Below are 12,973 nucleotides of genomic sequence, written 5' to 3'. Positions count from 1 at the left end.
AATACAGTATCCACCACTGCACTATATTAAGTGGTGATAGTACAAAACCAAACAGAAATGCATTTATATAAAGATATTGCTTATTATTCACTCGAATTGACTAAATATGTATTCATTCTATAGCATAGAGAGGTTGCAAGTCATTTAACCTTTTTTTTCCCAGCAATACCAGACAAAAGTCTCATTTGCAAGAGGGGCCCTGGCCAAAATGGCATCAGAGTCAAAAGCAGGTTTACAGAAATAAAGCAAATAAAATCAAACCAGCACAATAACTATAAATGCACATGAAACAACATTAAACAACACAGTTACCAGTGTGGAATGACATAAAACGAGAGCAACTTTGAAATATGGATGAGATGTACTGTGATGATCAGCCATTGACCTAAAGACTATGTAGTGATAAGGAGCTCTGGTCCCAGTCTGTTTTGGACACAAATCTCTGGGCCTCTGGGTGGCCAGATTTCCTGTCTGGGCTCCACACTGCTGGATGACTGTTGGTGATTCAACTAGACTGGAGTGTCCTTTCTCTCTCTCTCTGTCTCAGTCTCTCTCTGTCAGCTTTATCATGGGGTGCCCGAAGCTAAGAAACACAGGGCTGTGGGGTCCTCGCCATCTTACAGTCACTTCCCTCCTTTGTGCCAAAGAATACAGAGCAGATAAAGACAAGGGACTGATCTCTGTCTGCCCGACTGTGGGAAACGCGCGGGCACAGGAACTAGTACAGGAAAGGCCAGAAGATGAGTTAAAAAAGAGATGTGCATCTGGGACCGATATAGGTTTTGGACCAAAGCCCCCAACAGCTTCAGTTTCTTTCAATTTGATCATTGCCTTGCTGAACAAAATCCAAGAACTACAAGAATTCAGTGCTTTCCCCAGACTCAGGATGGAAAAGCCTCTGAAGCAGCTCTGGGACACTAACACTCTCTATTGGAAAACCATACTAATGACATTCTTTTAGGTGGTTTAGCAGCTCCTGAAGGCAGGTGTGTGAAAATCCACTGAAAAGCCAATGCACAAAAAAAAAAAAAAAAAAAGATCACTTTGTCAAAATGGGTGAACTATCCCTTTAAAGGTTCTTATGCAGTGATTGTTAAGAGGTGTCTTTAGTAGATTAATTTTAACCTTTCATTTTGATTTTCCCTGTCAGAAGAAATAAATGCTATATTTTGTCAGGACACTCTCTTTGGTGTCTTTGGATTAGGCCAGTATGAAAAACGTTAACACAAAATTGTTACATTTCAATTGCGATGTAATTGTTGTAGAGAGGAGACAGTGTTTCATCTATTCCCCTTTTCCCAAGCACAGAGAATCAAACCAGCAACCTTCCAGTCAGTAGCTTGCTTAACGGCAGACTACAACACCATCAAACCTAACCCTAACCTTTAATTGAGCTCTGCATGTGCTTTGTGATGTGATGAGCTTCTCAGACACTGATCCACCACTTCTCTTGTGTTTCCACAGTTAACGAGATCATCAGAAACGACCTCTCCAGCATCTCTGTGCACACTCACGCATAGATGTCCACAAGTCTTCAGCAGCAGCGCAGACACAGGCGCTCACACGCATCTACACACACACACACACACACACACACACACACACACACACACACACACAAATACAGACACAGAAGGCCGACATCGAGGACAAGACAAGTGACAATAACCCTCGAGATCCAGATGATGAAGAATAAATTATTGAGCAGGATCTTCCAACGCGCCCCTCGTTGTCATCAGCTCCTCCCTCTCTCTGTGTTTCAAAGGCTCTCTGCAGCGCCACGTTGACAATCACTGACAAAAAGACTGCATAGCTCCATTCGAACGAATGAATGAATGTTCTATTAACAAAGGGAAGTGATGTTGGGAGAAAAGTATATGCCTACACTTGCCTTAACTCACAGCATATGCTCTCCAGTGGACCAAACAGCTCAGTGAGACTGAATACTCTTCTATCATTGACAAAATGACAATCTCCATTTTGAGTGTAACCCGTGTCGTACGTTCATGCATGGACAAAGATAACAGCACAGTGAGTGTAACACCATTTTGGTTCATCTGTCTGTGTAGAAAACCCACAACAACCCGAGCGGTGCCTTACGACAGCGATAGCAACAACAAGACAAAACAAAAAAACATCACCAACAGCAACAGTCACTCAAATGCAAATGGCTCATTGTAACCCAAAGCGGTTGTTTTTCTATGACATTTTGTCATTTCAATGATTTGTTTACAGGGAAACAGATTTAAACAAGGCTGGAAAATATGTAGGGAATATGTGAATAGATTAGAATTGTATTTTTTCCTTGCTTTCTTATTATCTTGTTGTTCATTTATACTGAATGTTATGTATGTATGATATTCTTTTGTATAAACACGTATTTGAATATGTACTTATGTATGCCTTATGCTTATATTATGCAGTTTGCTATTGACCCCCTCGGTTTTCCATTCGTCCCCCCCATAAGTTTTCATACCACTTCTGCTACCTTGCATTATTCCTTTCACCTCAGTGCCTATTATTATCATCCCGCCCCAGTCTTCCACTCGTCCACCTACCTAAGACCAGGACACAGACATGCTCCGACAATCAGAGAGAATAAACATATCGAATGACAACAATTGCTGACCGGCAGGGGCTTCTAAAGGCGGGTATCAGCTTTTTCTTTCCCCCGCAGTTAAAGGATAGTTAAACAACGGTATGCTTACCTGCTGAATTTCAAGAATACTCCTGGCTGACATATATATATATCTATATATATGTATACTTATCCATACCTCTTGCACTGCAGGTCTGCATGTAAATAGGCACACAAGTAATAGAAGTATGCAACAATCTCAGTTTTCCCCTTCATCGGTGCGATAAAGCTGAGGCAGGACTGACTCGTAAAGCCTGGCAATAATTGATCGACGTATATCAAAGGATTTTGTCTTTGGTGAAATTATTGTCCAAGTTTCCCTCTTCTCTTAATGTTCGAGACCTTAGCATAGAACGCCCCGCTCCCCCTCTCTCCGTACAAAACATTATGCACTTTACCGTAGAAACAGAGCAGGTTTTTTCTTGCTTCCAGACCAAATGTTGTAGATCGATTCCCATCGTAGCGTGATGAACACATGAACCTTGGCTCTGCCGTCTCTTTCAAGCATGCACACCGTACTAACGTCGGGGATAATTTAGCTGACCGTAGCTTACCAATATAGCTTCCTAATACATTTTAGACATATATAATGGCATGACTAAACTGTATGTATAAGGTTTCTATTTTGTGCCTTATTCTCTTTTCTTGGCTACAAGATCATTGCAGCTCTCTTGCTTTTCTATGTAGGCACAAGGTGAAACATATTTCTCTTTAATATTAAATATTTATGAAAAATTAAATGGTGTTTTAAGTGCATTTAATGTGTTCTCAGCAATGAATTAATAAATGACATAATGATGATCATACTTAAGTGCGGTTCTCCATTATTTTCGTCTTATTTTGGATTTTGAGCCGTCAGTCCTGTGGCGTAGAACCTTGATGAAAGATTTCCTCTACAAGCAGGGTTTTGATTTTAGCTTTATAAATATCACACAAGATTTTTTGCTATCTGTGACTGTTAGAAATTATGTGAAGTTTTCAGATACTCCAGTTGCTCTTCATATATAAAATAATAAATTTTGCATCATGAAATACTGCATCAACTCAGCTGCTCTGTCTTTTTTTTCCCCTCTGTGCATACTGAAAGCATTGTGACATGCATGGCCCATATGGCCGTGCTTCAGTTTCAAGGCCTTCTCATTCTTTCAAGGTGCTCAGCTCTCTGTGATTTTCCTGCGTTGTACTGCCTGACCTGAGTAAACCTTGGACGCTTCCAACCTGTCCCTGTTTTCCTAATAAAAAAAAAAAGTGTGGGGAAAAATATATTATTTTTTCAGGCATGCGGCAAAATTACATTTTCTGATAATTATATTTCTATTCATTTCTTCATGTATTTCACTGTAAATACCTTAACTTGTTGTGAACTGGGGTATATGGGTAAATATTAGTGGACATAAATATTAATTACATTTTTTCTTTTGATCCATGAATTACATTTTTAGTACTGCACTATTGTATTTTATTTTACTTTATTTTGTTAATATTTATTCATTTATTAAATATTTTAAATGTAAATTATTTTATTTTTTGTTGTTTTTAATTTTTTTTTTATTTTACTTTTTGTTTTTGTTTTTTGTTTTTTCATTTTTTCTACTTTATGTTGTCTTATTTTCTATTCAGCACATTCAGATACACACACACACACACACACACACACACACACACACACACATACATATATATATATATATATATATATATATATATATAGCCTTTTTTTTTTTTTTTTTACTGTCTGCAGGTCCTCTCAGATCATTTTGTTGGAATCCGTTTAATTATGCTGGTATCAAAAAAAAAAAAAAAAAAAAAAAAAAAATCAAATTAAAAAAAGAAAAAAAAAACATACAGATTATGGCATTTTACCAACAGCTTTACCAGCCAGCAGAGAGCCCACTTGTCTCAAACAGCAGATGGTGCCTTTTTTATTCCAATTTTGTTTCACCCGTAAATACAAACCTATACGTCTGCTTACACGGTGCAACAAGCTGCTGATATGCCAAATACAAGCAGAGGCCTGTGTGTTTTCCGGTGAGTATTGTTAATAGTGGGTGGTTATGAGCGTGGCACAGCTCCTCACCATGGGAGCTGTGCCACGCTCCTGTGTACCACCTGCCAGTCCTCCAGACTTTTTCCATCCAGCAAAGTTACGAATCGCCCATCCCCATAGTGACAGAAGGCAGGCCTAGGCGGTGCTCCCCGTACAACCATGTTAAGCCCAAAATAGCCCCACTATTTACAGATGCAGTCACGCCCCTTTTTCCTGGCACCCTCTCCTTACCTAAATATTCCTCTGACAGAGCCGTACCCTTTGACACAGTGGAGAAATGACTCCGGGCCATGGTTTCCACTGCCAGTGCAACAGACAGGTGGAGGGACTAACTAAAGCGATGGAATATTCATGATGCAAAAACAAGAAATTTATTGACATGGGTTGAAAGGCCTGGGTGAATTCACGATCATTATTATTATTGATTATTGCAAAGCATATTATGCGTACAGTCCCTGCAGAATCCTGCAGAAGAGCATTGACATGTGGATGTTTTACACAATTGCTAGATTAGGAAATTATTTCCGAATTTAGCAAATTGTTTGTGGGTCAACATAGTAGCCAGGCCACCGAAGGCCAAATCAAGGATTTGAGAGCTACAATTAACTGCATAGGTTTGATGTATTCCTTCAAAAAAAAAAAAAAAAAAAAAAAAATCACCAAGTAATGTGTGTTTACAAAGAGTAAATTGTAAAGAGGTGTAAGCAGGTATAAAAATGAATAAAATGTTTATATTATTTATTATTATTTGCTCTCTTTCCTCTTTTCCCAGTTGTAGCTCTTCAACATTGTGAGTAAAAAAAAAATGAATTATATTGTACAACTGCTTGTTATTAAAGTGGTAAGCTAGGTGTAGGTTCATTTGTCAGCCACCACTTGAGCCTCCTAAGATATTAACATCTGAGTAATCTGTAGGCAGTTAAAAAAAAAAATAAATAAATGCAGCATTCAGTGTTGTACCGTGAGACAACCACACTCACAAAAACAGAGTGAATGGAGAGGAAAGAAAGACTCTTCAGCACATCTGTGTCTTCCTGCAGACTCTTCTGCACGCCGTGTTAATGATGACGCATTTTGACACAACATGAGCTCTCACTGACATGTGATGAAAGCCAACACACATGTATGTTGTCCGACAGTATGTATGTTGTCATTCACTGCTGCCAACTCTCTTCCAAGCAAACAGCTACTGGCCTCTGAAATATCTATAAGTTGCCAAACACAATGTGCTAATTTGCATATGAATTTAGTGGAGAGCTTGGTGGTGGGTCTTTTCTGCTCTCCCAGTGGCTGGAAGCCCATGGGTTGGGAATATAGAGACCGGACCTCCTTGAATTAGAAAACAAGTAGCACAAATGCATATGCATTGACATCAGCCATGCCAATTTGTTGCCAAATGCTTTGGCACTGAACACACCGGGCCCTATCTTACACCCGGTACAAAGAGGCGCCAAGTGCAACACAAGTGTCTTTGCTAGCTTCCAACCAGCACAGTTGTCCTTTTCACATCCAGCGCCCACATTGTGGAAATAGTCACTTGTGTCCATCTGAGCACCCATGGGTGTGTTGGTCTTAAAATGAAGTGTGGTCAGGCGCATTATCGGTGCATTGGCATTGATTGACAAAATCCAGGTCTGAATCAGTGGCACAGTATTTCATCATTATTTTAAAGGAGCATTATCAAGAGTGCGGATACCCGGCCCAGACAAGTATTTATAAATTATGTTTGGGTGAGGGTTCGGTCATGTCAGTGTTATTTTACTGAAACATCATGAACCTACTGTCTGTTCTAGGCAACTGTGTGTATAGTGCTGGAGATTGTTAAAAAAGAGCCCACTGACATTTTAACCAATGGTCCAAAACATGGAAAATCATTGTTCTGATAATGCAATTGCAGCCAACAATTCTATCTTACAATGTGGAGATTGTTTTTTTAAACTATGGTCCTTCATTGGCTTTGCTACATGATACTATTAAAGAGACACCGGAGGCTGCTATGAAGGATTTAATATTATGAACAATTGTATTAACAAGCACAAATCTTAATATATTTAATTTACATGAAGTGTAAAAAGAGCTACAAAAAACAGAAATTTCCAAAAAACAAAACAAAATTTACATTAGAATTATGCAGAAGATTTAGGGGGCTGATGGCACAGGGAGGGACTTACAAGATGAGTCTGATCAACACACCATAACACACGCTTGTGCAAAGATGTCACAGCAAAACAAAGTGAGTAAAAGGGGTTAAGTGCAAGTTTACATGGCAGCGTGTTGATGATTCAACAGAGGGGCGCTCCCTCACCACCTCAAGTTCCACAAAAGAGGACCACTGCTTGCCACAGCTGGTTTGCCAAAATCAGTGACATCATATACATACAAAAGGAAACGATTCCACTCAGGACTCACAGGATTGGATAGTAGGAATTGCTAAAATAATGGCTCCAAACTACCTTCATACAATGTGCAATTCATGTGCCAATGCATTCTAACCTCAAATTAAACCACATCATAATAAAGGCAAACAAGCAGGGATAGCAACCTGCAAAAGAACCAAGAACACAAATAATTACAGGCATAATCTTGAGCCAGACTTACAAAGTAATGTAAAAATAAATAAATAAATAAATAAAGCCCTGTCTCCTAAACAGTTACTGTCTCATACAATTAAACTGCATTTTCAGTTATGGTTCGAGGGGACAGTATTTTGTCATGGATTACGTTTGCTTGCAGTGCATCATGAGAACATTGGTATTCACTTAATCTGAGTTACCCACTGGGAGGCAGGTGGGGTGGTAGATGGGCCCAACAACCAACCATCACCCTCTTGACCCGTGTTTGAGACCAGCATGGAGCAACCGTGGTGCTTCTTGCAAATGTTAGGTACATTACATTACCATAACCAAGTGTTTTTTGTGCCTAAATCTAACCTTTCCCTAACCTTAACTAAGTAGTTTTGGAGGCCAAAGTAATGAAACTGGCTAAAATGCCGCCCAACATGATATACAAGATATATTGATAAGAAATGTATTTGTTATACATTAGAAAACATAAACATAATCTGCAGCAAAATGCATGTCCCTCTAAACATAATTAAGATTGTAGTTTAGCTTTATAGGAACGTAATTTGTAGGAGACAGGGTTGAAAAAATAAAAGGCAAATACGTCTGAGCACATCAAACACCACCTTGTACCAAGGGGCTCTGTGTGCCTTGGGACTGTGTGTACTGGACTATCTGAGGGTAATTATCACTCAATAATACTGGGCCATCAAAAGAACAACACAGAAGAAGCTTTTCCCATCACCTTGCTCCCTGCTCAGTCATAGATTGAGGGGCAAAAGGCTAAAGGCATCAAACACTTGGGCTACAAATAACACAGCATGGAAGCACAGCCACCAAACCAGGCTGTCCCACGCTGCTCTTCAGATCTGTATGTACTGCCTGTGATAAGAGCAGGGAATTAGACACAGGTGCGCCACATGCTACCCATTAAGTGGCAGTAGGTCCCGGGACCTCATAGGTCACCATCTATGTACAGGATTTTTTACATGTTGTTTCTGCATTGTGGGTGTTGCTTGTCATTATGTATTGTTGTTAACCATAACCTTAGCCTAACCTTAACCAATAAGCCAAAAAGACCACCCAAAATGTGAAAAAATGTGAAAAAAATGTTCTTAGAATTTTTAATTGACTTATATTCATTCTCTACAGGATTTCCCTAATGTTAACCATAACCATCTTATGGCCAGTCCTGTCCTCAACCCTAACCCCAACCTTAACCTAAACCTAACCTTAACCGGTAAACCAAAATAACTCACCCAAAATGTGAAAAACAAACTTGACGCTGCTGTGATGACAGAGTCCCACTGTGTTGAATGAAGCGTGCATGACCTCCAGCAAGGTTTTGTGATACGAATTGAACTTGCTGTCTGTTAGTACTACAACAGAGAACAATCTTTATTTAAAGAATATCAATAAAAGTGGCGTTTCTTGTGTTAACTAGTTTGTTTACAAAAACTGTACTGACAGTGGGAAAATGAAGTGTCAGTGGTCAGTCTAAAAAAAGTTAGCCTTTAATGACTTCTTCACATTTTTGCAAATGCATGTTTAATGTTATTATCAGTTAACAAACAGATAATTATTATTATTGGTTATTGTTATCAGTCCTCAAATTCCATATTGGTGCATCTGTACTGAAAAGTCAGTAAATGAAATAATGTCAAGTTGGCAACAGTGATGTCACACTCTGCAGGACCAGAGCTGATTTCTTGACAGATGTTAAGCACACACTGACTGACTGACTCACCAGCTGGCTTACTGACCGACTTAACAACTGAAACAGACACAGCTTTGCACACTCTGCAAACAGCAGAGACCAGCAAAAAGCCAGCCTCTGATCATGATGATTGCAACGCGTGCCATTTTCTCCCTTGTGCACCCTCCACCTGGCACGGGGGCACGCCTCAGACGTTTCACTGTGTGGCTTTATAGTGTCTTTATGGCTTTGCTTCCCCCCCCCATTGTATTCCCACAGAGCCCTTGATTTGGGCTTTTATAAAGTGAGTGCATAGGCACAGTGGTGGAGCTCCTGCCCTCTTCTCTCATCGGCCATCTGCAGGCAGTAAATCCTCAATATACCTCTGTTATGAAGGGCACGTTGAGAAAACCATGGGGGTGGCTTTAAGAGATGCTTTAAGAGATAATTGCTTGACCATACAGAAGGACCTTTGATAGTTTCGTCCCATAAGCACGCTCCCCATTTGATCTTTTTTCGTCCCCTGAGTCTGTTTTTGTCCGCTTTTTTCTGTTGAGTTTGACATCAGTGCAAGTCAAGAAACGCGTAGGTCAAGGATATAAACAGATCATCTTATCAATTTCCTTTTGAAGGCTAATAAGGAAGGAAGGTGTGGACCATGTGGCTCTGTGTTTGTGTTTACATGTGGCTTTTTATGTGTGTGTGTGTGTGTGTTGGGTGGTTTAGAGCGGGGTAATTGGACTCCACAGGTGCACCCACACCCCTTCATGGAACCACTTCACATGTGACAGGGCCAAACAGATGACCCGCTGACACGCTGACATGGTCACATCGTTGCGGAGCCGCAGACAAATCACATTTTTAAAAGACACTTTAAGAGACGCTCGAAAAGACAACCAGATGGGGCCTGGAAAATCTTGTGCCGTGTTTTATTCTCCATCTGCAATCATTCAGCTTGATTCACTATCTCTTTCTTTTGCGATGCGTGAAATGTTGTGCAAGGATTTATAAAAATTTAGCAGGGGGGGGGACAGATGTTTGAGCTTAAGGAATGCGAAAAGCGAGAATTAGCCTGAAACTGTGTGTTTATATGATGGCAACATGTGAGTGCCCCGTTCTCCACATCAAAGTATTCTAATTTCCCTTTGTAGTTGGCCCTGAGAGCTCAGTTTCTTTGTTGGGGGAAAAACTCGGAGACATCCCGAGCAATCATTCGTCTATTGTTTGCTGTAAATGTTTCGGTACATACGCACAATGTTTATGTTGATGTAGGTTGTAGCACACATTAGGGATGCTCTTAATGGGCTACAGTAAAAGCCCTTTGCTAGTCAGAGTTCAGGCAGGTGCAGACTCTTACAGTAGATAAAGGAGCCTGGCATTGGAGATGAGTTCACGACAATCACTGTGAGGCTTTTAGACGCCTTCTCCAAGCTCAATCTTCATTTCCCCTGACACTGATTTTGCAATAAGGATCCGGAGAAAAGGGGAATGTCCATCTATTCATTTTAATGATCCCTCATTATTGACTGCTGGCAGAGAGGGGGCGGGCGAAGGTAATGATTCTTTGTCTTTGCTGGCCAATCACTCCTCTTAAAGGAATAATACTCTAAATAAGGCCGCTAATGGATGCCCAGTGTGACCTAAGGCTGACCCCACACACAACCCATGCGAATTGACTTCCCGACATGGCGGACTGAAAGTTTGCCATTTTTCTCCTCTGTTTCTCTAACGGTTCCTCCTCACTGAGTTATGATTTGCCCAAACCATAACTTCAACAGAAAGCGTAATGGCGATTATGAATATCCACCCACAAATCCCACGGGGACTGTAAATATTGATTTCAATAAATCAGCGTTAATCCATTGGAATCAGAACCCATCACATTTGCCATGAACACTTGTCAGCTGGAGATATAGCGACTGTCTGGATGTGCTTTTTTCACCCAAATTATGAAAACCATTTGCCAGGCCCTAATTTTCTGCTTCAGCAAGATTCCCTCACCTGAAACCTTTTCAAGTATTTTGTCTGTGCACAAAGCATTTTGCGACCCGTCACTAATCGGTTTTGGATGCCGGGGGGTTTCTCGGCGGTCCTGCAGAAGACTTGCAAGGGAATGCCCTCGTGTTTTAGAGCTACAGTGGACATGCACTGCAAAACAAATCACAATTTTAACAAGTCATGTAGTTTCACATTCACTATGAGGTGAAGTTTCCAGTTTCCAGTTTTCCAGTTTAAACAATCCAATCCATAATTTTCTGTCATTTTCCTGATCCCACTGGCTTATCTGTCTTATTCTGACTTGTTTTCACTTATACATGGTACTACAGAAGAGTGTGAGGGCCACACGAATTTTTTTTAAAAATATATATGGTTCTGAGATTAATCTCAGAATAATGAGAATGAAGTCAAAATTCTGAGGTTGATGTCATAATTGTGACATTAAAGTCAGAATTCTGAAGAAAAAAGTCTGATTCTGACTTTAATCTCACAATGCTGACTTTTGTCTCAGAATTCTGAGATTGATCTCAGAACCATCTGTTGATATTTTTTGAGATTAAAGTCAGACTTTTTTTGATTAAAGAGACTAGACTTCAGATTTCAGATTAAAGTCAGAATTCTCAGAATGAGGTCAGAATTAGGACTTTTTTCCTCAGAATTCTGACTTTAGTCTCAGAATTCATAGATTTATCTCAGAACATGATTTTTTTTTTTTTTTTTTTTTTTTTTTTTTTTGGTGTGACCCCAATCTTCTTCCGTACTTTTCCAGAAAAAAATCCTGAAACCAGAAAAACTGTACTGGAAACAAATGGGATTATTTCACTTGTTTTAAGAACAACAAAATTTTCACACTGAGTAAGGGATTAAATGACTTGCTTCCCTCTCTAACCGCAGCTCGGATGCGATATGAGTCCCTGTAATGTGTGTGTTTTGCACAGTGGCGGCTGATTTAGCCATCATTTAATGTGTGTGTGCATCATACCTCTGTGGGCTGCTGGTCATAGCTGTCATCAGTCTGTCAAGGTAATGAAGCCTTTACTTTGCAGCAACCTCCAACAGCTCTTTAAGGCACACTTCACACCAGTGGAGAAATACACTCAGGTAGAAGCTGCTCTGCCTGGACGGTCCGGTGGATGACGGGTGGGCGGGGGATGTTATTAAGGCCATTCGTCTACAGGGCTCCCCAAGCCATACTATTCCCAAACTAACCGCAAGACAACCCTATCATCTGCAAAGATCACCTGTCTCCTGCACACTATATGAATGTTTTATCATAAAAGCTTTTCTTTTTTGCTAAGTGCCTCCTTGAGTGTTTGCTTTTAAGTTTTGATTACTTTATGTCTTCTTGGAGAAGAAGAAGAAAAAAAGAAAAGAAGACGAGGCCCATTTTGATATAATGGACTTAACGGGAAAGTTGAAGCCGCTCTTGTTTCTCTTGAAGGCGATGGTGCAGTGGAGTTGTCCAGCACACTGGGTGTGAAAAAGTTTGGACAAAGTGGTCATTTCAGTGCCTCGGCATGAGCAGGGCTTTTCATCCCGAGACTGCCAAATTGGGCCAAGCAGGTGGAGAGAATGGAGAGGGGAAACAGACATGACACAATCATATAAATAAAACAGCATGGTGCGGTTCATATAGGATCCACATGTTTCCGTCTGTCAGGAAATATAGGATGTCAACCGTCCCGGTGTAAAAAGATTCATTTACTAGAATTAAAAGCAGTCCAATTCATCATCCTTTCCCTTTGATGTGGTGGATTACATCTCATTTGGCTCAATGTGATAGTTCAGCTGCTCTTTTTTATATGTGATAGCTGAGCTTCTTTTTTTTTTTTTTCTACAGCCTTGAGTCATTTAGGAGAAAAAATATTTTTCTGTCTTCTGGTCCAGACGTTGAGGTTTCCAGCCACCCCCCCCTCACCCTCCTCCTGTAGCTTTTACCAGACATCGCGTTGTGAGAGGGGAATGGTCGATTGCATAACGGCAGGCGAGACTTGATCGTTCCTGGCCTTCTCGCAAAATTCAATCATTCTCTG

The 12,973-nt window shown here is 40.3% G+C and overlaps 1 protein-coding gene across 1 annotated transcript in view; it reads left to right on the top strand.

Annotated features, from left to right (window-relative positions):
- The window catches only part of LOC115374502 (nuclear factor of activated T-cells, cytoplasmic 1-like), a 67,980-nt gene extending 64,651 nt beyond the window's left edge, over positions 1-3,329 (top strand). Inside the window, 1 exon segment of the mRNA XM_030073460.1 lies at positions 1,465-3,329. Coding sequence (XP_029929320.1) covers positions 1,465-1,520 — 56 coding nt within the window. The 3' untranslated portion in view covers positions 1,521-3,329.
- Positions 3,330-12,973: the final 9,644 nt, after the last annotated feature.

The sequence above is a fragment of the Myripristis murdjan genome, chromosome 16, assembly GCF_902150065.1.
Source record: "Myripristis murdjan chromosome 16, fMyrMur1.1, whole genome shotgun sequence".
In the NCBI taxonomy this organism is placed as follows: domain Eukaryota; kingdom Metazoa; phylum Chordata; class Actinopteri; order Holocentriformes; family Holocentridae; genus Myripristis; species Myripristis murdjan.
Note: the sequence above shows the minus strand (reverse complement) of the source record. Positions and strands in the feature narration are given on the sequence as shown.